Source organism: Vipera berus (assembly GCF_964194415.1).
Source record: "Vipera berus genome assembly, chromosome: 1".
NCBI classification, from domain to species: Eukaryota; Metazoa; Chordata; class Lepidosauria; order Squamata; family Viperidae; genus Vipera; species Vipera berus.
In genome coordinates, this window is record NC_138202.1 from 240627009 (window position 1) to 240650361 (window position 23353).

The following is a 23353-nucleotide window of genomic DNA, read 5'->3' on the forward strand; positions in this document are numbered from 1 at the left end:
TCCTGATTTTTTTTTACCCATCGTGGACTGCTGTCTGCCCTCCATAATGTCTTTATTTCACATGAACTGGGATCACCTACATGTCCAGTTATAAGCCAATTCTAATCAAATGCAAGGGACTAATGGCAGGATGGTTAAGATGTTGAATTAGAATCCAGGACACCTAGTTTAACTATGGAGATTTACTGAGTGATATTAGGTTGATGCTGTGGGGCAGGTGGGGGAACAGAGGACAGAATATTATATGCACTATTGTAAACTTTGGAGGAAAAGCAAGGCAGAAATCTAATAAACTAATAAACCTAACTCGGAAGATGAAGTGTTTTGTTGTAGTTCCATGATTCCATAGATGGAGGTTAGAAACCTTGTTATGTACAGCAGATTATCCAGAGACATACTAATTGGTCCTGATTTATTTTCCTTTCAACTTTGTTCTGAGCTGCATCTGGTCACCTTTTTCAGAAATGTAGCCTTTTTTTCCCCAGTTTGGTTTTTATTACTCCCAATGGGACCCAAAAGAGAAGAACAGGGTATCTGCAAAGGCATTGCCCCCAATCTGCCAGCGCAAATGTTCTGTGGCTCACTCAGTGTCAGCCACAAAGCCTTTAGTATACAGGCAATTCTCACTAGAGCCAGACCACCTCCCCCCAAACCCCCCCAGCCTTAATGGGATTTTGTAAAATGACCAATCACCAGTCAGTCGATAACTCCCCAAAGTATAAAGCAAGAACTGTGTTCATTAAAAATGGCTGTGTAACCTTGTCATAAAAGACCGTAACTGACTCACTATGGATCCATCTGAAAAGCCAGGGACATCTGCAGCAAGCCAAAGATGTTGTCAACATGATGAAATGTATGTCATGACAGAACAGGCAACACTGAGGCAGCATTTCTGTTATGACATATATTTTATCATTGTCCCCCACCTCCCAGTCTCATTCACCCCATGACTGATGCCCACCTATATAGCCAGGCTATCATTCAACTTTCAGATGATACAGGATCAATGGCATATACATTTTCCTCCATTTTTTTAAAGATACCTGAGAAGCAACACAAACTTTGGGGCAAAAGTCTGTCATATTAGGCTTCAGATGCAGAGGACACCTGTCAGAGATTAATTGTTCAATCATTCACTTATGGGCTAAAACATGTATTACCCTCTATCAGCACTTGCATGTCTCAGGAATTGATTTAAAATGCCCAATTTTTTTCTAATGTGACAGAATATGCATCCGTGTCCAAATGGTATGTATGAAAATGCCTGATCAGAACTACTAAGATGCTCTGAATATTTCCACAACTGACCCCCAACTCGTTTCCGAGAAAACAATATTTCAAGGGCAACTGATATTTTTTTCTTTTTTAAATGTCCTTAGAAAATCTTGCTCTCTTCCCTTACATGAACCAGGAATAAGGTTTCTTCAATTATACTTTTACACTGAGGGTTGGATCCCTTTTGTGAACAAGCAATCAGATCCATTTGTGAAAACTCATCTTCTACAGTGGAAAGTCAATCATGAATGCAAAATCATGAAATAAGGAGAGTGAATTATTACTTTTTTTCAAACACGGTCAAAAGAAGAATGCAAGAGGAGTCACAGAAATCATTTCTCAACAGGAGGATCACTTGCTCTTGAGCTGACACAGGCATTATAGTAATCTCAGGCATGCATAAAACTTGTCTTCTGATATTGGCTGAGATAAGCAGCAAGCACCCCGCTTTCTATCCTTCAGGAAACAGGAGGAAACTGCTTTCACAATTACAACTTAACCTTATCTTTCACATCTCTGGATCTTGTAGAAATTCTTCAGGCTTCTGACACAGGAAAATCAGCTCTTATATATATATAAACCTTTATTGTCAAAGTACAACATGTGTACATTGAGATTAACTGAGCCTCCCCCCCCCTGCTCTCCCCCCAACACACAGTGACAACAAACCCTCCATCCTACCACACCATGTGAACCAACTACACCACACACCCGTCTCCCAAGTCAATTCCGCATAAGATTTCTTACAGGTAAAGTTTAAAGTGCAACAGCCACAGGGTATAGGGATGCTCTGTTTTTTTTGTTCTGTTTTGTTTAAACAGCTCCTTATTCCATTCTACCCTAGATAGAAAAGAGCAGAGCTGTGAAAACTCTACAACAGGGGTCTTCAAACTTGGCCCTTTTGTGACTTGTGGACTTCAACTCCCAGAATTCCTCAGCCAGCCATGCTGGCTGAGGAATTCTGGGAGTTGAAGTCCACAAGTCACAAAAGGGCCAAGTTTGAAGACCCCTGCTCTACAACATCCAACCCACCATCATTCACTGCCTTCTGCCTTTGATCAGAACAATGTCCCCACTGCCTCAGCAAACTTCCCAGATGTGAGAGTTAGACTTCTCGGCAGGGCTTTAAAAGGCTCTACTAAAAGTTGTGCCTACAAAGCACGACAGTACCAGCCAGGATGTCGCTTCAAGCAGGGTAAATTCACCCATCCTACTGCTAAGCTTGTAAGCCGCCCTGAGTCTTCGGAAAAGGGCGGGATATAAATGGAATTAAAATAATAATAAAAAAAATATCCTAGGATAGCGCCCAGCCTATTCTGGCAGTAGTATCCCGGGCCACAGCTGGCGGGCGGGCGGGCTGCCTCGGACCGAAACAAACGCTGAGTTATCTTTGGGCCAACTTAACCTTACTGCGCAGGACTGCCGGGAAGAGACAAGGAAGGGCGCTGTGCATTGTTGGTGGTGAGTACGCTGAGTAGCGACGTTGAACTCAACGCACCGTCGCCCTTTTAGATGCCAGAGCCGAGCTCCGTTTCGAGCGACGCCACGAGCGCACAATTGTAACGAGCGCCTCTGAGTTCGTGCAGAGGGCTTTCCGCCCAGCCTCCGCTGGGGAGGGGGGGTGGGATGGGGTGGGGGCGGCGTTTCCCCCTATCCCGCGATCCCTTTCGTCGGTCGGCCGTAACAGCGCGCCAGCACGGCGCTTCCCGATCCCACCTGCCGCCTTCCGGGCAAAGTGACAACCGGGCAGGGAGGCGAGAAGCGCCCCACCCGCTGCCACCGAGGGCGTGGTGCGCGGAGCCCGGCTGCCTCCGGGAGGCCGCGCCTGCCATTGGCTTCTCCTGCGGCGGAGGCTGGGCTAGGCGAGCCGGGAGGGACGGAAAAGGTGGCGGGGGGGGGGGCGGAGGGGGGGGAAAGCAGGGAAAGTTGCTGGCTGCGCCATGCAGTTCTCACTCGACCCGGGAGTTTGCACGGGACTGGCGGAGCCGGGAGCCCAGGGGCGAGAGACAGGTAAGCTGATGCCGGCTGGGCTGGGCTGGGCTGGGCGAGCGCGGCGCGCGGTTTGGGGGACGAAGGGCCACCCCTTTTTCTTTGGCTGAGCTTCTCAGGCTGAAGCCTCTCCTCAGCGTCCTCGCCCTCCCGGCCCAGGAAATGAGTGCAGGTTCGCGTCCCACCAGGCTCAAGGTTGACTCAGCCTTCCATCCTTCCGAGGTAGGTAAAATGAGGAGCCAGATTGTTGGGGGCAATTAAGCTGATTTTATAATAATGCCGCTTGGGGGGGGCGGGGACGAAAGCCCTAATAAGCAGGCTTATTTATTTATTTATTTATTTATTTATTTATTTATTTATTTATTTATTTATTTATTTATTTATTTTAATCCCATTTATATCCCGCCCTTCTCCGAAGACTCAGGGCGGCTTACATTCTAAAGCACAAACCAATGTGCTTAGCAATAGCCTTCATTCTATGTATATGCCTGCTTATTAGGGCTTTCACACACACCCCAAGCGGCATTATTACAAAGTCAGCTTAATTGCCCCCAACAATCTGGGTCCTCATTTTACCTACCTCGGAAGGATGGAAGGCTGAGTCAACCTTGAGCCTGGTGGGATGCGAACATAGAATGAAGGCTACTGCTAAGCTTGTAAGCCGCCCTGAGTCTTCGGAGAAGGGCGGGATATAAATGGAATTTTTTTAAAAAAAGAGTGAGGAGTCCGGTCTCCTGTCAAGTCCCAGGTTGAATCAGCCCCCCCCCTGCCCCCCCCCCTTACGCCCGCCTGAAGGGGCGGGGAGGGATGTTCGACCGCGCGCATCTTTCCCTGGAAAGGCCAGCCCCTGGAGCTGTCGGGCTTCGCCTTCCTAGCATGAGAGGTAGCCCTAGGGCGAATGGGGGCAAGGGGGGGTTGCTTCGGAAACGTCGAAGCGCCGGAACCTAGGTGTTTTTCGGGTGCGGCGGGGAGCTGTTTGTTGGGAAAGTTGGGAAGGGGTAAAGGGGACGATTGAGGAAAGCGAGGGCTTTCGGTTTGGGCAAGGGAGGGGACCTTGCGAAAAGTTTGCAAATTTTTCTCCCGCAACTTTCTTAGGGTTGGAGCCGGCTGAACAAAGCCAGGACTCTTGTAATTTGTAAAAGAGGACGGGGATTAAGGCTCCGCTTTTCAGCCTGGTCTTTGAGAGGCTGGAATCGCAATAACTTGCCGGTCCACCGCAAATCCTTTGAGCCCAAAACGCTACGTTTCCAGTCCTCCGAAAAGATACCGGCAGGGGTGGAAATCCCAGCGTCTGATCCAGTAACAGCCATTCAGATGTACCGGTAATGTTTTGTATCCGAAGACGTTGTAGGGGAAAGAACGCGTGGCGTAATGGTTAGGGTAAGAGGACGCAGGTTCTCGCTGGGCGGCTGTTGGCCAGTCACGCCACTCTTAACCTAGCCTACCTCACCAGATTGTTGGGGAAGTGGATTGAAATAGGGAGCACTATAGACATTCGGAGCTCCTGAGCAAAGGGAGAAAGGGAGGGAAAGGGATCTATTATTATTACATCTAATAAACGAGCATACCTCAAGCAGACGACCTCAGGTATTTGGACTACAATGGCCATTATCCCCTGCTGCTCAGGGTGATGAGACATTGCTATTAAACCTGACTGGGGAAGGTTGCTGAAGGGAGAGACTCCCTTGAGCGGCTGGCAAAACTTGCTGTAACACATCAAGATGAGCCCAAGGACTGCTCTTTCCCCCCCCCCTCTTTCTTTCTTTCTTTCTTTCTTTCTTTCTTTCTTTCTTTCTTTCTTTCTTTCTTTCTTTCTTTCTTTCTTTCTTTCTTTCTTTCTTTCTTTCTTTCTTTTTTGCCATCCGGGTTTTTTGTGGTTTGACTGAAGGGTTGGGGCACTTGGGAAAGGGGGAAATGATCTTGAGAAGCAGGAATCCGGGCAGCATCCAGGAAGGCAGAGTCTGAGCAGAAAGCATGATCTTTTCCTCATCCCAGCTTAATTCAAACTCCTTCTCGCCGCCTCCTCCCATTTTTTTTCTGCTTTTTTTTTTTCAAGGGTGGCAGGACGTGAAAAAGAACCAGTCCATCCCTAGGGCTGTTCCTCCACTTCCAAGTCCGCTGTGGAGTCCCAGCCTGGCTGCACTGCGTGGAGGGAATTGCGCTTTCTCTGCCTTTCTGCTTGACCCAAGAAGAAGCTTCCGGAGGGCTGGAGCCAAGGATCCTTTAGAGACGAGAGACAGCCCAAGGAGCAGCACAGGAGAACAGTCCCTGACCAGAGGTGGTGATGCTGGGGTGCTCTCTTTGGGGCTGTGCATCCCCTGCGCTAAGTGGGGAGAGGCCAGGAGCTGGGGGGCTGGAGCTGCTACTCCTGCTGGTCCTCTCAGGCTGGGTTTGGGCTCAGCAGCCACAACCGCAGATTCTCCCCTGCCCTGCGCTATGTGAGTGCTCCGAGACAGCCCGGACGGTGAAGTGCGTCAACCACAACTTGACAGAGGTGCCGCCAGAGCTGCCGCCTTCCGTGCAGGGCCTCTTCCTCACCCGTAACTGCATCAGTAACCTCTCTTCTGCCTCTTTCCTCTCTGCCTCCTTCTCGGAGCTCACCCTCCTCGACCTGAGGGGCAACCAGCTGAGATGGGTGGGCGCGGAGACTTTTGCTGGGCTGCCCCACCTAACGCAGTTGGACCTCAGTGATAATTCACTCACTTGGCTCAGCCCCATGGCCCTGGGCAATACCAGCAGCCCCCTGGAAGAACTGGACCTGAGGAGCTCCCTCTACAACAACAGCTTTGTGCTCCTGGTGGCGGAGCTGCTCCAGACGGGCACCCTTCTCAACTTGAAGCGCTTGGACCTGTCGGATAACAATTTGATTTACCTGCCAGCCAGGATGTTCTCCGTCCTGCCCAGCCTGGAGCACCTAGACGTGCACAACAACTCCCTGGTGAGCTTGCATCAAGTGTTCTTGGGGAGCCTCCGACAGCTGCACAGCTTCAATCTCGGCAGCAACGGTTTCAAGACCTTGAGGAATGACACTCTCCAGCAGCTGCAGGGCCTCCCTTTGCTAGCCCTCAATCTCAGCAGCAACCCCTGGGTCTGCGACTGCCACGTCGAGGACTTGGTGAACTGGCTGAAGGAGAGCAAGCAGGTGGAGGCCAAAGGGTCCCTCGAGTGCTCCTATCCCCGGGCGTTGCAAGAGCGCTCTTTGGTGAGCATCGATGTGTCGGAACTCAGCTGTCCCATTCTGATCGATGACCAGACACCGCTGCAGACTTCTTACGTCTTCCTCGGGATAGTCTTGGCCCTCATTGGTGCCATTTTCCTCCTGGTTTTATATTTGAACCGAAAGGGGATCAAAAAGTGGATGTATAACATCAGGGACGCCTGTAGAGACCACATGGAGGGCTATCACTACAGGTACGAGATCAACACAGATCCCAGGCTAACAACCCCGAACTCCAACTCAGATGTCTGAAGAAGTACTACAGGGAAATGGGCCTGCTACATAATAGCCCTGCATGAAATGTAGACTTTAAATCTTTCCCTTACTCTCACCTTCTTCCTCTTCCCGTTTCACCTAGACATCAGAGACTTCACACATGCAGAGAATTATGCCTCCCTGCTCAGCATTCATATAGTTGTTATTATGGATGTGGCGCATGGTATTAGGCAGTCTGTACCATTATTACTTCCAAGCCTTTGCAACTCACTACCGGTTTGTGTTTCGATATTTCTTAGCATCTAAGCAGATAAGGAATGTTCCCTCTTTGTTTCCCCCTCCGATATTTTCAAAGAGTGAGCATGTATTAAAAAGTACCATTCAACAAAGACTGCCTCAACTTTTTTTTTGAGAGAAACATTTTACCGATTGCTAGAAGGTTGTTTTTATGCCTCATAATTGGGGGAAAAGGTTTATAGGTTACATGCATATATAGAAAAGTGACATGTACAGACAAGTAAATAGCAAGAATGCACAAAGGGAAAACCCTTAGCCCAAGTAAAATCATATCCCTTAGCCAAGTAAATCAGTTACTGTACTTGGCATGCTTGCCCTTTCCTTGGTTATTTGTACAAACCACTTGTATGGTTCTGCTTTTGGTAAAAAATACAAGCATTTGCAATTTATATGAAAAATTGTTTTCAAGGAATTCTCACCTCATATAAATTGCATATGAAGTGAGTTTGCACTGTTAAATCAATAAATGTTTCTGTTTTGCTGCAGTAGACTATCCTCTTATAATAAGGAAAATAAGCCCACAATACGATAAAGATTCTTTCCTTTTTGATAAAAATTGTGCAAAATATGAAAGAAAGTCCTTTTAAAAAAAGATTTGTTTGGAAGCATGTCATTAATGTTGTTTAATTTTAGACAGGGTAGAAAAAATGCAAAGTTATAATAATTTGCATTTTTTTAAACTGCATCTGAAATACCATCTCTTTTATTATGCAATCTCATTTTACACAACCTGTTGTGACCTAGTAGTGGTTGTACAACAACTCTAAGTGCGAAGATACTGACACTGATTTTTGGAACAATTGCTGAAATTGGGAGCATGGTTTTGCTACTGAATAATGGGCACTTGTACAGTTTCTTTTTAAAAATCTATGCAAACATTACTTTTGGCAACTCAATGGGAATTACTCCCAGATACATATGCGGAATCTTAAACTGAAAACACATATTTTGTTGAATTAAAATATGGATTGTTTCATTGTTGCTCAGCTTATGTGAACCCAGTAAATTGTGGTTTATTCAACAAGCTATGGTTAAACCAGTTGTGGCTTAACAACATATGAACCTATTCCTAATGTCGCATGAGTTTCAGTGACAACCCATCTGGTGGAAAAAGAGTAGCTTTCCAAGTGTTTAATTTGGCCAAATTGTACCTAATATATCTAAGCTGGAATAATTAGACCAAGGATCTAGGTGCAGATACTTTTGGAAAACTACTGTAATGATAGAACTAAGTCGTAGGTCCTGTGAAGTGGTAGACTTAGTCCCAAATAAGTATGCTTAGCAATGGCGTCTGATTATAAAACAACTTTATTGAAGTCAGCATGGCCTTAAGTTTTCAGCTGAGAGGTTGTACATCTTCAGACCTCAAGGGGGGAGGCTGACATAACTGTTCACCAAGCTAAAGACAATATTATACAACTCTAGTCTTCAAACCTTAGCTAGTATTCACAAGGAATAATGTAACGTCTGTGCAAATGTATATTTTGCAGTTTAACTTGTGCATGGCTATGACTTTATGTGTCTCTTTGCACATTTATAAGGAAAGATGTTTTGCAAACCAGAGGGTCACCTTCAGTCGGAACATTGTGATAGTGCAGGAAGTATATTAAACACGCTCTTCTTTGAAAAACTGGAATGCATGAATTGTGATGCCAATCTGCATATCAGCCCTAAACAGATAAATTTACTTTCTGTTGAGTTGCTCCTAGCGGGTTTTTGGAAAGTTGTATATCGCACATCCTTAGTATTGCTTGTGAAGTATTGTTATTTCAGCTAGGTCTAATAAATCAAAATAAGTTTACTGTAGCGATAAGCAATCTTGCCCTTATTGGTCTGGAAATAATTTCCAGCTAAATCAATGGCATGGAAATCTATTTGTGTATAAAGTAATTAACATTATTTAGAATGTTTACAGCTTAACTATACCACTGTTTATGAAGCTTCCACATTTATGCACACACACCATTACTGCAAGTTCTGCTAAATCTCTTTTTGCAAATTCATTTGTCCAATCATACCATTTTGGGGGCAATGAAGAGAAATAAAATATGCACTACTGATTGATGCTTTTGTTTTACAAATACACATTTTCTAATTTTAATCATTTCTTAGTCTGTAATATTACTAGAGTTAGTAATGTAATTCTATTGTGATATCAGCTCTAAAAAAATAAAGTAAAATACAGCAGGTACTAACTAAATATACATTTTCAGACAATGCTAGTGTTTAAGTAATTTTTCTAGTATTTTCAGTAGAGATTGGCATTGCTTTAAAAAAAATACTGGTTTTTGAAGGTGTGCTGCATATTTGCATGTTTCCTAATCAATGAATATTCTCCTGAGTCAGCTTTAATTAGACAATTTAGATTGTCTAAAGTGCAATAGACTTTTCCAATAAGTGCAACAGACTTTTCCAATAAGAGGAAGACAGTTATAAGCAACTGCTTCTGTTTGGCAACTCAGTTCTATTCCCCTGCTTTTCTATGCATTTGTTGATACACGACATGTTTAGACTGGCATATTGCTCTTAAATGTTCTTAGAATTGTTAAACAGTAGACTGATATTTTTATCTAATTATGCTAGTTTGATGTAGAATTAAAATATACAGAATATAATTCTCTAGCAGCTGAAACTAATGCATCTATCGCCTGCTCTGCAACATCTAACTATTTCTCTCTCTTTCTTGGGGCTGTTTTTTTCTGACATTGGAACCCCTTGGCATATTTCACAGTTTCTATTTCCTTAGCAGCTGACAGTGCTTAGTAGGGTTTATAAATGTCCGGATTTGCCCAGGAAATCTTTTAGAAAGGAAGTGTTTCAAAACAAATCAATGCTTATTTTGTCCTTATCTAAGAACTTTATTCAACTTTATTCAAACAAGTTAAATGGAAAATGGATCACCCCAACAGGTACTGTCACACTGTTTCATCTCATTAGGTTGTGATCAGCTGGTAACTACATACTACGGTCGTGGTATTGTAGAGCTGAAAAAGAGGCCAAGGTCAATAAGACTTTTCTGCAGGTATTCTTGGAGCCTGCATAACTCAAAACATCTTAACATTTCTCAGAAGATTATTCTTTTTCATAGAAACATCAGTCTCCAGATAGCTCAGTAACATCCACCTTGTAGCTGCCTGTACTTTGGGGCTCCTTGCTTACTGTAATACTTCAGTTTTCAGACTTAACTATTAAGATACTCCATCTGCACAACAAAGGCAGAACTACCTTATGATGTGAGGGTATCCAGCCACATTGAATCCTACACGTGAAGGGCCATTGCCAGATTCACTTTTGTTCTCTTTCCTTTCAATGGATTCTTACCACTGAGCAGCATTTTTTCAGAAAGGGGACAGGGGACACTAAGAGAGGTTACTTTCGTTGTACCATTTTAGAAAGCCTGTCCTGCCACACTCCTCTTTCCACCAAGTCTCTTCTTTTCCATATGGCAATCTATTAACTGAAACCAGGATGGGAAGAAGTAGGCAAAAAGATGGCCATACCCATATAAACTTAAAGCTGCACCTTTATTGTCAACCAAATCATGGTTGCCTGTACTATCTTTTTTTCCCCAATATCTAAGACAATAAATGATTCACCTCACTTCACCTGGTCTGCATAGATGGCCTTCCAGAGCTTTCCTGTATGAACAGATGCCAGTGACTATCTAGTATCTCTTGTATACTGTTGTGTAGTGGGTTCTGGCGAGTAGGAAGGACACCAGGCTGATGAGTACAGCATAACAGCTCTTTATTAGGTGGAAGTGACCGTACTGGGGAATAGGGCTACCTGCACTCTTTATATACCTGGCCAGTACCTGGCCAGGTACACAGCCAACCAATCGGATTGAACCTCTTATTTCCCGACGAAACTGCTTCCCGCCAAAACAGTTACAGTTCAACGCCTCCTGGTGGTGACTCTTATACAAGTGCTTTAGGTGTTCCTAAAAAGCCTAATACATAACATATACAATAAAGTTGCTCTTCTCTTGAGGGCCGGCTGTTTCTCAAGTCAGCTGACATTTCGGTAATCCTACGATTTGAGTTGCAAATCCTTTGATCATTTTGCTTCCCTACAATTTTTTCCTCGGTGCCAATTATATCCATTAACTATGCTGTTAAGGTTAGAGATACATAATTAATGTGCAATAATGAATAAGGAAGGTGCATTTTGATATAATGACCGAGCCCCAATCCTTATTTCCTTAAAACTATCTGGTAGTCTAGCCATGGATCAAAGGCCTGCCCTATTAGTTTCAGCAATGTGCTATACATGCCTAACCCATTAAAATATATATTGATTGGATAACAAGACCATTGATAAGATTTCACTATGACTTAGTAATTTAAAACTTTCTAATTTTTTTAAAAAAATCTCTACTTTAAAGATGGTTTCCCCCCTCCCCTTGTCCCACACTTGCCAATGGACTGGATAAATACCTGGCCTGACTGTTGCTCAATATACTTACTTGCAAAATTTAGTCTCAGATCAAGATATTTAAGGAGCAGCAGTTACAGCTGGCAAGATCAAAAATCTTATTTAATTTTATCTTTCTTTTTTCAGCTATTGAATGAATTCAACCAACAAAGAAAACCTCTCTGTGGGAGAAAAGAGAATAAGGCTTGGTTCAAGAGAGTTTGCAACTCCAACTTCTATATTTCACTCTTTATGTACTGCAAAAGCAAGGTAGAACGTATGTCCTTGGCATGAAGTGGACAACAATCTGGTTGACTGGAACGGGGTCCTGTCATTTTGATGGACTCCCATGTGCCTACTGTGTGGTAGATGAAAAACCCTACAGATATTGTTCTTTTGTAATATGGGCACTGTTGTGCATTTTCCCCTCTTCATGTCTTAAAGTTGCATTGTAACTGCAATTACATACAGGGGGGAAAATGGAAGGAAGTAATTTTGCTTAAGGGAGAGTTTTAAAAACAGGCTTTATTTGGCTGACTGTGAAGAGAGTTTGGGAAGGATTTTGATTCTCTTTCGATTCTCTTAACATGGGGGAAGCAACCTGATATTCTCAAGACATATTTGACAATTCCTACATTCCAGAGTAGATGGGAGTTGAAGTTGAAAACATCTAAAAAACACCAAGTTGCCTATGGTTACTCTATTTCAGAAGCACCATGGTTAATATATATATTGAGAAAGTGCTCTGCCCTGTTGGTTTCAAGAAAGATCTTTCAAAGTTTGGGCAGTATTGGTTCCCACAGCATGATTGTTATCCTCAGTTAAATAGGAGCTAAAATCTATCAGGGAAAATGTTTGATAATCTTTGGCATCCTTCCCTCATTTTATCTCAGCACCTAGTGGCTCTTATTATTATCCATTATGTAAAGTAACCCTCAAAAATACCAGTAGTCTGCCATGCAAAGTAGCTGATTCAATTATTGACTTGTCTATATTCCTGCTTGCTAAAATAAGCCTTCATTTATTTGAGTGTGGATATATAGCCCTTTTTTCCCCTTGAATTACAAGTTTGAATTACAGGGATCCATCTCATGAAAGCACAGGAAATATCTTTAGCTGAGGTTTGGGGAGGGAAGGATTATATTAAGTATTTGGAAACTTACAGTATTCAGACAATCTGTTGGAAGGTTCTTAAAAAGGACTTATTCCACTGCAAATTTGCACTGTCCTGTAGGTTCAAGACTGCACTGGATTGCCAGATAGGATTAAAAAACACTCGGATCTAAATCCTCAGAATCATCTAGTGAAAGATTTCTGCAAAGAAAGACTGTGTACACTGTACAAGCAGTATTTGTTAAGTATTACCAGCTGCTCTTTATTTTTATTTTGAAAAACGCATTGGAGAACAAGAGCTATTATTCTGTCCTAACCCGACAGAACATTTAAATACTTCAAATGTGGAGTATCCTGAATTCTAAGCACCATCTACACTGAAACATGTTTGGCTTCATGTTTAGTGTGGGCTTATTAATGCGAATGCTCAAAAGGTTTAAGACTGCATATATTTTGGGGTCCTTGGTGCTCTCTGAGCTTGTTTGTTTTGTTGCAGATATTTCATTACCAACTAGGTAACATCATCAGTGATAGAAGTGAATAGGGGTTTTGTCTCTGTTTATATACAGATGGCTTTCTCTTCTATTGGTACTCTAAATATTGGCCCATATAGTTTCTCCATTTGAGCTGTTATCCCCACTTGGCACTGTCTATCCAAACCTCCACTAGAATTTTTATAGGGAACATCTGCAAACTAAACAAGAGACTCATAAAATCTAGAAGTGTCAATATTTCAAAGTCAGAATTTCCTGAGACCCAAGGAACATAGGCAATGAATGCCATTGTATTCCTGCTTGGGATTTTCCCATAAGTCTCTGACAGCCCTTTTAAAAGTCAGGATGCTGTATTAGATAAAGGATTGGACATGCTTTGGAACAGGTGGGAGCCCATAGGAAACATCAAATCATTAAAGCAGCTGCTTCAAGCTGGAGAGCACCAAGGGCAGTTTCTGAAGAAGAATGATACAGCTGCTTTAACAAGTGCTCACATGTGTTCTGAGCAACCACTTTTGAATAATTTGCAGAGTTCAGTTAGAAGGGCTTTTGGATTGCTCCAAAGGGTTCTTTTCACATGCTTTAATTTAACAGCATTTCATTCCTTGAAGTCAGTAGCCAAATTTGTGTTCTTCAGAAGTAATATTTGGAATAAGTGTAATCCATGTTTAGAATAGGATTATTTAACTACTGGAATGTGATCTATCAAGAAACTATTGAAGTGAACTGTACAAATGCAGGATTATCTTCTTGTTCAGTCATTGCAGAAGAGAATTGGCCTGTACCCAGAGCCCCTTTTAAGCTTTGCAATGATGGGAATAGATTGCTGGCATGATGAACATTTGAAGTATCCTTTTTCTTATATTTGCACTCCCTAGAAATGATGCATGAAAATGTACATTCCATGTCTGAAAATAACAATGTTTATATTTAATGCCAATTATATCCTTTAAAACTGCACAGATTTCCATCATATTCATTTAGAATGCATATGGCATGCAGGATTCAATCATAATGGAACTACAAGACAGCCTGACAGGCACTGAATTAGCTTCTATTTAATCTTAAATCTCATATATAGTTTGAAGACCATGTTGCATTGTTTGAATCAAACATGTACTGTATTAGCATCTAAAATGTTTGTTGTGGTGCATGTTGGAGATAACTTTATGTACTGATCTATGAAGTAAGTTTTAGAAGTAAAAATTGACAATTGGCTAAATGGGTTCAGCCTGTTTTGTTTTCCTAACTATAGTTTTCATTTTTAAGATAAAGGAATGCTGATGTTTTTAAAAAGATAAACATGTTGGCCCAAGTGATACAGTAGAACATCCTTTTTCTACAAAATTTCAGATTTTTTCTCCATATTCTGGGCCTTTGGTGATTGTTGTATGTGTGTTTGTGTGTTTTAAATCAGCGATGATTACTAGTTTCATAACCTTTTTCACAGAGAAGAAAGTCAAAATTGAAGTTTGGAGGAAAGATTTCACCCCTCCCCCAGAAATCTGAGCATGGATCTGGATCCTGCATCTTTGCTCCTGAGAAGCCCAATAGGGCAGCTGCACATAACCTGAGCAACTATACCTCATATTTGTGGCCCAGCAGTCGGGGTGACCAGGATTGTATTCAAACAATAAGCTAGCAAAATAGTTTTGAGGCCTTCTTTCCATTCTCACACCCCCAGGAAAGGGAATTTAAGTCTATGCAATGATAATTGGGCTTGATTTACATCTGAACATTTTCAGAAGGGTTATGGACCCACCTATCTTTGACCATTTTTAATTCCTCCTTGGGACCACATAGGGCAAAAATGGAAATAACTATATAGACTGACATATAAAATTAGAAGTAAATATAGCTCTGAATAAAACTGGATTTGTTTGGTGTTACATTTAAAGCCTTCTGGTTTAATTGACCGAGAAAGCGATTTTGTTATTCTCGTATTTTTCCTTTTTATGTTCCAGTTAAAGATGTCATCCAGGCAGAAAAAGTAGATAATTTCTCTTCTCAAATAGTGGCTGATCAAAGATCAGGGAGTCATCCTTATAACTGATTGAGGATTTGAACCAAGTCAAATTGTTCACCTTTAATAAAATAAAGTGGGCTCATGCACTATACAGAATAAAGCTATAGCATGTTAAGCCATAGCCCATAGTGATGGGCTGCTGGGATGTGTACATAGCTGAGTGGTGGCCACAGTCTATAGCTCCCCCTACTAATAATACTGCTTCTTTGGTTTAGCTGGGATGAAGCAGTGCCCAATGGCTCAATACATTTAGCTAGCAGGGGGAACCAAGAGCTATGGGCTACCACCTTATTTCCACTTAAATCAGTAGACTTGTACAAGAGTGGCTACCCACATCATCAAGTTAATACTGTAAACTCAGTGGTGGGATTCAGCTGGTTCTCACCAGTTTGGTAGAACCGGTAGCTAAATTTTGCTGAGTTTGGAAAACTGGCTGAATGCACACTACTTCTGGAAATCCAGTCTAGGCCTCGGAGGCCTGGAGGAGGCCTCCCAGGCTTAGAACAGCCCACCGGAAGTGCATGGATGCCACTTCCAGAAGTCCATTCTACGCCTCGGAGGCCCAGGCCTGCATCCAATAAGAGAACCGGTTCAGGTATTTGAATCCCACCACTGTGTAAATTGCTTCTTTTGAGACAAACTCATTTCACAGAATTTTACCTCTATTTTACTTACTTCTACACCATTTGAAATAACTCTTTTAAAGCACCAGCAAAGTGCAGCGTTCCAGATGTTGAAAAGAGAACATCTGTGGGAGGCAAATAACATGTCTTGGATGCAAATAATGTGTGTGGGGGGGTTGTATGTATGTATACATGCATCAGACATCATAATGCAAGTGCTAAATTGCATCCTTTGGATTATGGCCTCAGTGACATTCTTGTTTGACCTTGTGGCTTGTTAGATACATTATGTTATGACTCATTGTTAGCCAAAGTGGCTAGAGCTTATCGGTATATGTTCCTTCACATTTGACTAATCTTTGCCATGACATACGTCAAGTGAACCTTATCTTTCTCTTACTAATTCCCTTTTGACCTTATTCTATTTTCATCTAAATGGAATTGGCTAATTCTAAACCTAATATTTCTGGAGCAGTTTCAGTATTTAGATCTGATATAGGTTAAGACTTGAGGATCAAAGCAATGGTATACTAAATTTGATTTTTATCCATTTTTTATTAAATAATCTAGAACTGACTACAGTCAAAACACAGTGTAATAGATTATAATCACAAGGAACAGATTTACAGTGGTTGAGTTTACAAAATACACTAAACCACAAATTAACTGGCCTGGTGCTCATCCTCATCCTTTTTACCCTCTAGGGTAAAAAAATGACATATTAATCATTTTTAAAAATCATAATGTCGCCTTCACCTCATCCCCACCTCACCTTTACAGAGGCAGCTTATATTAGCTGCATACAGCAGAATGGAATGGATCTGGTTTTGGAGAATTGCCATTTGTTGTCTTGGATGGGGTGACATTGGCCCAGGCAGATCCAGTGAATAATTTGGGGATTCTCCTGGACTCACGATTCCTACTCAAGGAGCAGATGGCAGTCATGGCCAGGGGCACTTTTACACAACTGCAGCTTGTGGGGCAATTATACCCTTTCCTGGACCAACAATTCCTGCTCACAGTCACTCATGCATAGACACCTCTATCTTGACTACAGCTAGTCCTCGACTTATGAGCCAAAAAATTCTGTTGTTAAGTGAGTTTTGCCCCATTTTATGAACTTTCTTGCCACAGTGGTTAAGTGAATGACTGTAGCTGATTAGTAACCCAGTTGTGAAATGAATCTGGCTTCTACATTGACTTTGCTTTACAGCAGGTTGCAGAAGGTGATCACATGACCCCAGGATGCTGAAACCGTCATAAATATGAACCAGTTGCCAAGTATCTGAATTTTGATCCCATGATCATGGTGATGTTGTAAAGGTCATAACTGTGAAAAATGGTCATAAGTCACTTTTTTCAGTGCCTTTGTAACTTTAAATGGTTACTAAATAAACAGTAATAAATCGAGGACTACCTGTATTGCAATGCGCTTTGTATGGGGCTGCACTTGAAAAATGTCTGGAAGCTTCAATTGGTTCAAAATGTAGTAGCCTAAATCAGGGGTCCCCAACCTGTGGGCCATGGCCTGGTAGTGGGCTGTGGCCTGCTGGCCACTGGGCCATGGGACAGGCTGGCCAGTGCGCACACATGTGCATGCACGCACACCCCTTATGCTAGCACCATGGCTGCGGGGTGCAAAAACAGGATGCCACACTGCAGGGCATGAAAACGGGATGCCACCATGCCTCAGGGCATGGGAAAGAGGCCCTGCGCCATGCAAGAATGGGATAGTGAGTATCATGTGGATGCTATCCCCGCCCAGTTTGCAATGCACTTGTGCTTGCAGCCCCATGTGCACGTGTAGAATGCTTCCCCCTTCTTTTCTCTCCGGTTCGCCAACCGAGAAAGGTTGGTGACCTCTGGCCTAAATGGTTTTGTGCAGGCTTAGGTATGCACATGTGTCATCTCCTGCAGGAGCTGCATTGGCTGATGATTCCCTTCTGGCTTCAATTCAAGTTGCTGGTTGTCACCTTTAAAACTCTACTAGGGACTAGATTATTTGAAGGATAGTCTTCTCCGGTTACATCTGCCTGACCTACCAGAACAGGGAGGCAAAGAATATTACAGTTTCCCTCTCATAAGGAGGTACATCTAGTGGGACCAAGAAAAAGGGCCTTCTCTGTGGTGGCTCTCTCCCTGTCGAACATCATTCCCACAGAAATAAGATTGGCCCCCACTTTGACATTTTTTTGCAAAGGCCCTGAAGAGCTGGTTTTGCCAATGAGCCTAGGGTGGGACAGAATCCATCAACCGACTTATTTAATTAACTGCTGTCACAGGGGAGGCACATTGTTCCTTTTTATTGTTTTATATTAGGTTTTTATCTTTCCAAGCCACCCCAGAGTCACTGACAGTGAGTTGGGCAGCCATATAAATTTTCTTAAATAAATATTAATACTTAGCTATTCCAATGTTGAATTAATGTTGTCTATGTTTTTCTGACTTACCTTTTACATTATAAACAATGTGCCACAATGCATTGATGATGTTCACAATGAAGCAGACAGAGCTGAGATCTGCCCAACTCCCCAGCACCTACTGAATATTATAGGCTGCTGCAGGCTTCCCCTTTTTGGTATCTGGGTACTACCTTCATCGCTACTGTGGCTTGGGCTGGCAAAGAGATCAGACACTTGGCTTTTGCAGATGTCTGACTGGCATTGTGTGACTTCTTATATATGCAGGTTTAACATTGTTTTGGAAGGATGGTAAACATCTTTTTAGCACATGTTTAGTGATCTTCTGAAAGCTGAGCAGTGAGTAGTGTAAAACCACTGTGATCATTACATAGATAGTGGAAAAGAAGGGAGCCTATTTTAGTTTAAGGGGAAAATTTATTCTTGGCTAGCCTGAGGGAGGTGCCCCTTTTATATGAGTGAGTTCACCTATTATGATATCCTATTACAGCATGTGCTTTGCTTTGGCTTAATGTGTAGTGTTAGCTTAGCCCGCAAACCTTTTGGGCTTGGCATGTCAAAAATTCAGAAAATGCCTAACTTGAATCTGTTGGCATGTCTGCCTGTCTGTCTGATATAGACTAGAATGGACAAAGTTGCAACAAACTTATCCCAAAGTTTCATACATTTGAATTCCATCGTTGTGATCAGGGACCTGTATAAAGAGGCGTTCTATTTATTCAGCCTCTCGTAATTGAAATGGTTTATATGTACCCTCCAGCAGTTCAGATAAATGAGATTGAACAATGCTTAAAACTTAATTCCAGGATCAATTTCAGTTACTAAATGTCAGATTATGCACAAAAGTGACAGAATTAAAAATAGCATGGATGTGTAAAGGGAAAGAGGATGAAGTCTCAAGCATTCATTTATTATGTATGATATAATGCTATTTAAGTAAAACTGGCATTCAAAAAGTAACCATATATTACATGGCTTTTTATTGTAACTTTTACAATTCCTGAAAGTAAGCTCTTGACATTAAAAGATTGGGTGCATTCAGAGGAGGATACCCATGGAAAGGGGCAAAAAAGTCAGGATGGCAGCCATAACTGTATGATTGAAAGATGTCATCTTGACATTTTTAACATCTCCACCACCTTGATGCACTGTTATTTGTAATACTTTTAGCAGTCTGGACAATTGAGAGACTGGGATTTTTACATTTGTTTCTTTCATTTTCCTACTTATCATTCACTGCAAGTATGATTTCATATACTCATAAATAAAACAAGAATATCTTTCTAATGGGGTATATAATTTGGTAAGGGTTGAGGGCTGTACTTGACCTTTGAAATGTCTGGCCACCAAATTAAGAATGACTCTAGTATAATTATAAAAGGGACGCGGTGGCTCAATGGGTTAGGACGCTGAGCTTGTCGATCAGAAGGTTGGCAGTTTGGCGGGTCGAATCCCGAGTGCTGTGTAACAGAGTGAGCGCCTGTTACTCGTCCCAGCTTCTGCCAACCTAGCAGTTCGAAAGCACGTAAAAATGCAAGTAGAAAAATAGGGACCACTACGGTGGGAAGGTAACAGCGTTCCATGCGCCTTTGGCGTCTAGTCATGCCAGCCACATGACCACGGAGACGTCCTCGGACAAGCGCTGGCTCTTCAGCTTTGAAATGGAGATGAGCACCAGCCCCTAGAGTTGGAAACGACTAGCACCTTTACCTTTAGTACAATTATATTAGGTTTCATTTCATTTCCCACGACATGTAATTACATTTAAATATTGTTAATACTATTACTTTCTAATAATCTGACATTTTGTCAGATTAAGAACTATAGTGTGGTAGTTCTCTGGGGTTACCCTTAAGAGTGAGCTCTTTGTGGTGCTTTGAGTTGTATCTGTCTGGTCTATATCAATACAAAGTATTTTGAAGGGAATTCAAAAGTGCCAAAGCAACACGAGAACATACCAGAATACTTTTAATTCACATTATTAGTGGTTTTTTAAGCCAAAGAAGCCTAAATGTTGAACTTTTGAAGAACTATTGAAGATAAGAGAGCAAGTTTGGTATAGTGGTTAACCAAGAGACTGTGAGTTCTAGTCCTACCTTAGGCATGAAAGCCAGCTGTGTAACTTTGAGCCAGTCACTCTTTCTCAACCCAACTCATCTCATGGAGATCTTTTTTGTGTTGTGTGTGTGTGTGGTTTGGAGGAGGAGGAGGAGGAAGGAGTGTTAGGTATCTTCCCCAACTTGATTTACTTATAAAGTACTACAGGTCGGATAAAAGTCTACTGAATAAAGTTTTAGCTGTTAGTGAAAATGCATTTTGGCATGCTTCCAGCATCAAAGCATCTTAATTACAGTATTATCATCTAGCAAACCTACTGGTATCTATAAAAATCATATCTACAACAGAAATGGACCATGTGTGATCCTCTAGATACCAGTTGTATACCAACTCTCATCAATCCTAGCCAACATGACAAATGGTTGTGAGGATGGAAGCTGCAATCCTCATATCTAGAACACTGCATCTTGCCCTTCCATGAGTTAATCACAAGGGGAATGCTTATATGAGAAATGATCTAATATACAACTGACTTGCATCACACTGAGTTTCTAACTGTGAAAAAAATAAGATTGCTATGAACTAGCTCATTCTTGTTAGCTACACAAAGATCCATTGTAATACAAAGAATCACAATGTTTGCACTTGGCACCCAAAATATTTTTTCTACTTGTTTTTATTTTCAGCGATCTTTTGTATTAGTTTTTTGGTGTATGAACATTTTGAGCAATAGTAATATTAGAGATTATTGCTCGGGGAGGGGACGTTCAGTGAACTATGAAACTAGCTGCTTCAATGCAGCTTTTAGCTAATAAGAAAGTGCATTGCCATTTCAAATCAAAACCTAAAAGGAACAAATGCCACAGAACAAGCCTGCATGGAAATTGAGACTGTTTATCTTTTTGGTCCAATAAATGGTTAAAAAAAGAAGCCCTTCATTGATTTATTGCAGGTATGTCCAGCTGCAGTCCCATAACTCTCGATGGCATACATACAGCAAGAAAGTTTAAGCATCCAAAGTTTCATTAATCATGCTAATAAAATAATAAAATCCCAACCGAAAGGTACAATTTAACCATAATAAAATACTTGAAATGTAAAAGAGAATCGAGGGGAATAAAAGATGGCACCCTGCATGAATTCAGTAAAAAAAAAAATCTGCAAGAAGACAATTTCCTGGAAGCTAATGTAGTGCCACCCCCGTAGGGACCACTTAAGTCTGGGCTCTCCCGACCTCCCCTCCAACAGGCCACCAGCCCAAAGAGGTCTCTCACATTGGTGCCTCTGCCCAACAGGGCACGTAACACAGTGGTTATTCAGTCACGATCAGCAGCCACACACATGGGGTGGGAATGGTTGCTCTCTCTTGACGGTGACTCACTTGGGATGATGGTGGTTGATCTCAGGCAATAAGATAAGAACTTACAGGGAAGATGGTAGTCAATCTCTAATGACAACAACTTAACCAGAATGATGTTAATCAGCCTCTGGTGACGGCAACTTGCTCTCTCTTCAATCAGTTGGCTCAGAGTGGAAGCTCCACCAAGCCTTCTCTCTTCCTCCCTTCTATTGGCTTCCTCCTCCTTTTCCTTCCCTCCTCCAAGCCATGCCCCACCGCCAGACCCATGGCAGCTGCTGGAGCTCCTCATCTTCCTGCCTAATTGGCAGGGCTCCTGCAAAGCCTCTCAGCTGGCCCCATTCTCACACCAACTCTGCTACACTAACAAGAAAGAGGCCAAACTGATCTCCACTGGGTTCAAAATGTTCCAGTGCCAGGCATTGCTACAGGGAAGTAGTACCTTCTGGCATGGTCTCCCTTTGCTTCTTGGAAATATGGAAATATGGGACAGTGAGGAATTTTAATAATAATAATAATAATAATAATAATAATAATAATAATAATAATAATAATAATAATAAGAAGAAGAAGAAGAAGAAGAAGAAGAAGAAGAAGAAGAAGAAGAAGAAGAAGAAGAAGAAGAAGAAGAAGAAGAAGAAGAAGAAGAAGAAGAAGAAGAAGAAGAAGAAGAAGAAGAAGTTGGAAGGGACCTTGGTGGTCATCTAGTCCAACCCCCTGCTAAGGCAGGAAACCCTATACCATTTCAGACAAATGGCTGTCCAGTCTCTTCTTAAAAACTTCCAGTGTTGGAGCATTCACCACTTCTGGAGGCAGGTTGTTCCACTGGTTAGTTGTTCTAACTGTCAGGAAGTTTCTCCTTAGTTCTAGGTTGCTTCTCTCCTTGACTAGTTTCCATCCATTGCTTCTTGTCCTGCTTTCAGGTGTTTTTCCCCAGATACAAGATCAGATCGATTCTGTTTGGAGCAGGCAGTCTTTCAGTTTGCGAAATGCAAAAGCATTTGTAAGGAACAGGAGAAATCTATGCAAACGTGTCCCAAGTGTGGGGATTCAGAGTCAATCATATTATTAAGGAAGGTGATACAGAAGCCTCACGTAGCAAGTATTAGTAGCATAAGGTTGATGGCAACATGTTAAGGTATGGAACTGTGGATGTATATGCTGAGCTGTCTTGTCTATTCCAGTTATTTATACACAAGTGACACTAGGTTGCTCTGTTCCAATTTAGTCACAATTGGTTGAGTCCCTATGCAAATGTGGATGGAGCAGGCACACCCTCTTCGTCTTCCCTTCAAACAACAAAGTGCCTGAAACTGAACTCCTATTCCCGTAGGAGAGAAAAGCATTATGCCGAGTTATAAAGTTGGATAGGGCCATTTTGTCACTGAATCCATCCACCCTGTTTGATTAGGAATCCATATGAAAGCACCTCCAACAGATGGCTGCTTAACCTTCATTTGAATGTATCGCCTGGAGGGAAATCCATCACCACAGGTATGTTTACTTGTTTGGGCACCAACCGTGCTTGCAGAGAATTGACAGCAAATCAGGTTTTGCTGCTTATAATCAATAGATGAGCAGGGTGATGGATTGTTGTGGTGGTTTTTACCATCAGGAGATTCTCTGGAGTTTTCCAGCCCCGATACAATATCCTTCTTAAAGACATATGCCATGAAATTGAAATAGAACTCAACAAATACATTATTTATGGGCAACATAAAAAAAATTTATAGGCAATTTACAGCTACCAAAAGACTTAAAGATTTAGAGAGGAAATGGAGGAGATCCTTGAAGCACTTTTTGATAATCTATGTTTTCCATTGTTTAATTTTACTCAGGCCATAGATATTATCCA

General features: G+C 42.1%; 1 protein-coding gene across 2 annotated transcripts in view; it reads left to right on the forward strand.

Annotated features, from left to right (window-relative positions):
* The first annotated feature begins 3180 nt into the window (after positions 1-3180).
* TPBG (trophoblast glycoprotein) overlaps positions 3181-23353 on the forward strand; it is a 45624-nt gene continuing 25451 nt past the window's right edge. Inside the window, exons 1-2 of one of the 2 annotated variants that reach the window (XM_081313425.1) lie at positions 3181-3285; positions 5321-7380. In XM_081313425.1, coding sequence (XP_081169551.1) covers positions 5549-6733 — 1185 coding nt within the window. In that variant the 5' untranslated portion in view covers positions 3181-3285; positions 5321-5548 and the 3' untranslated portion in view covers positions 6734-7380. Of the gene's footprint in view, positions 3286-4795; positions 7381-11554; positions 11678-23353 lie in introns of those variants that run through there. The other variant, XR_014024574.1, reaches the window with a different exon arrangement.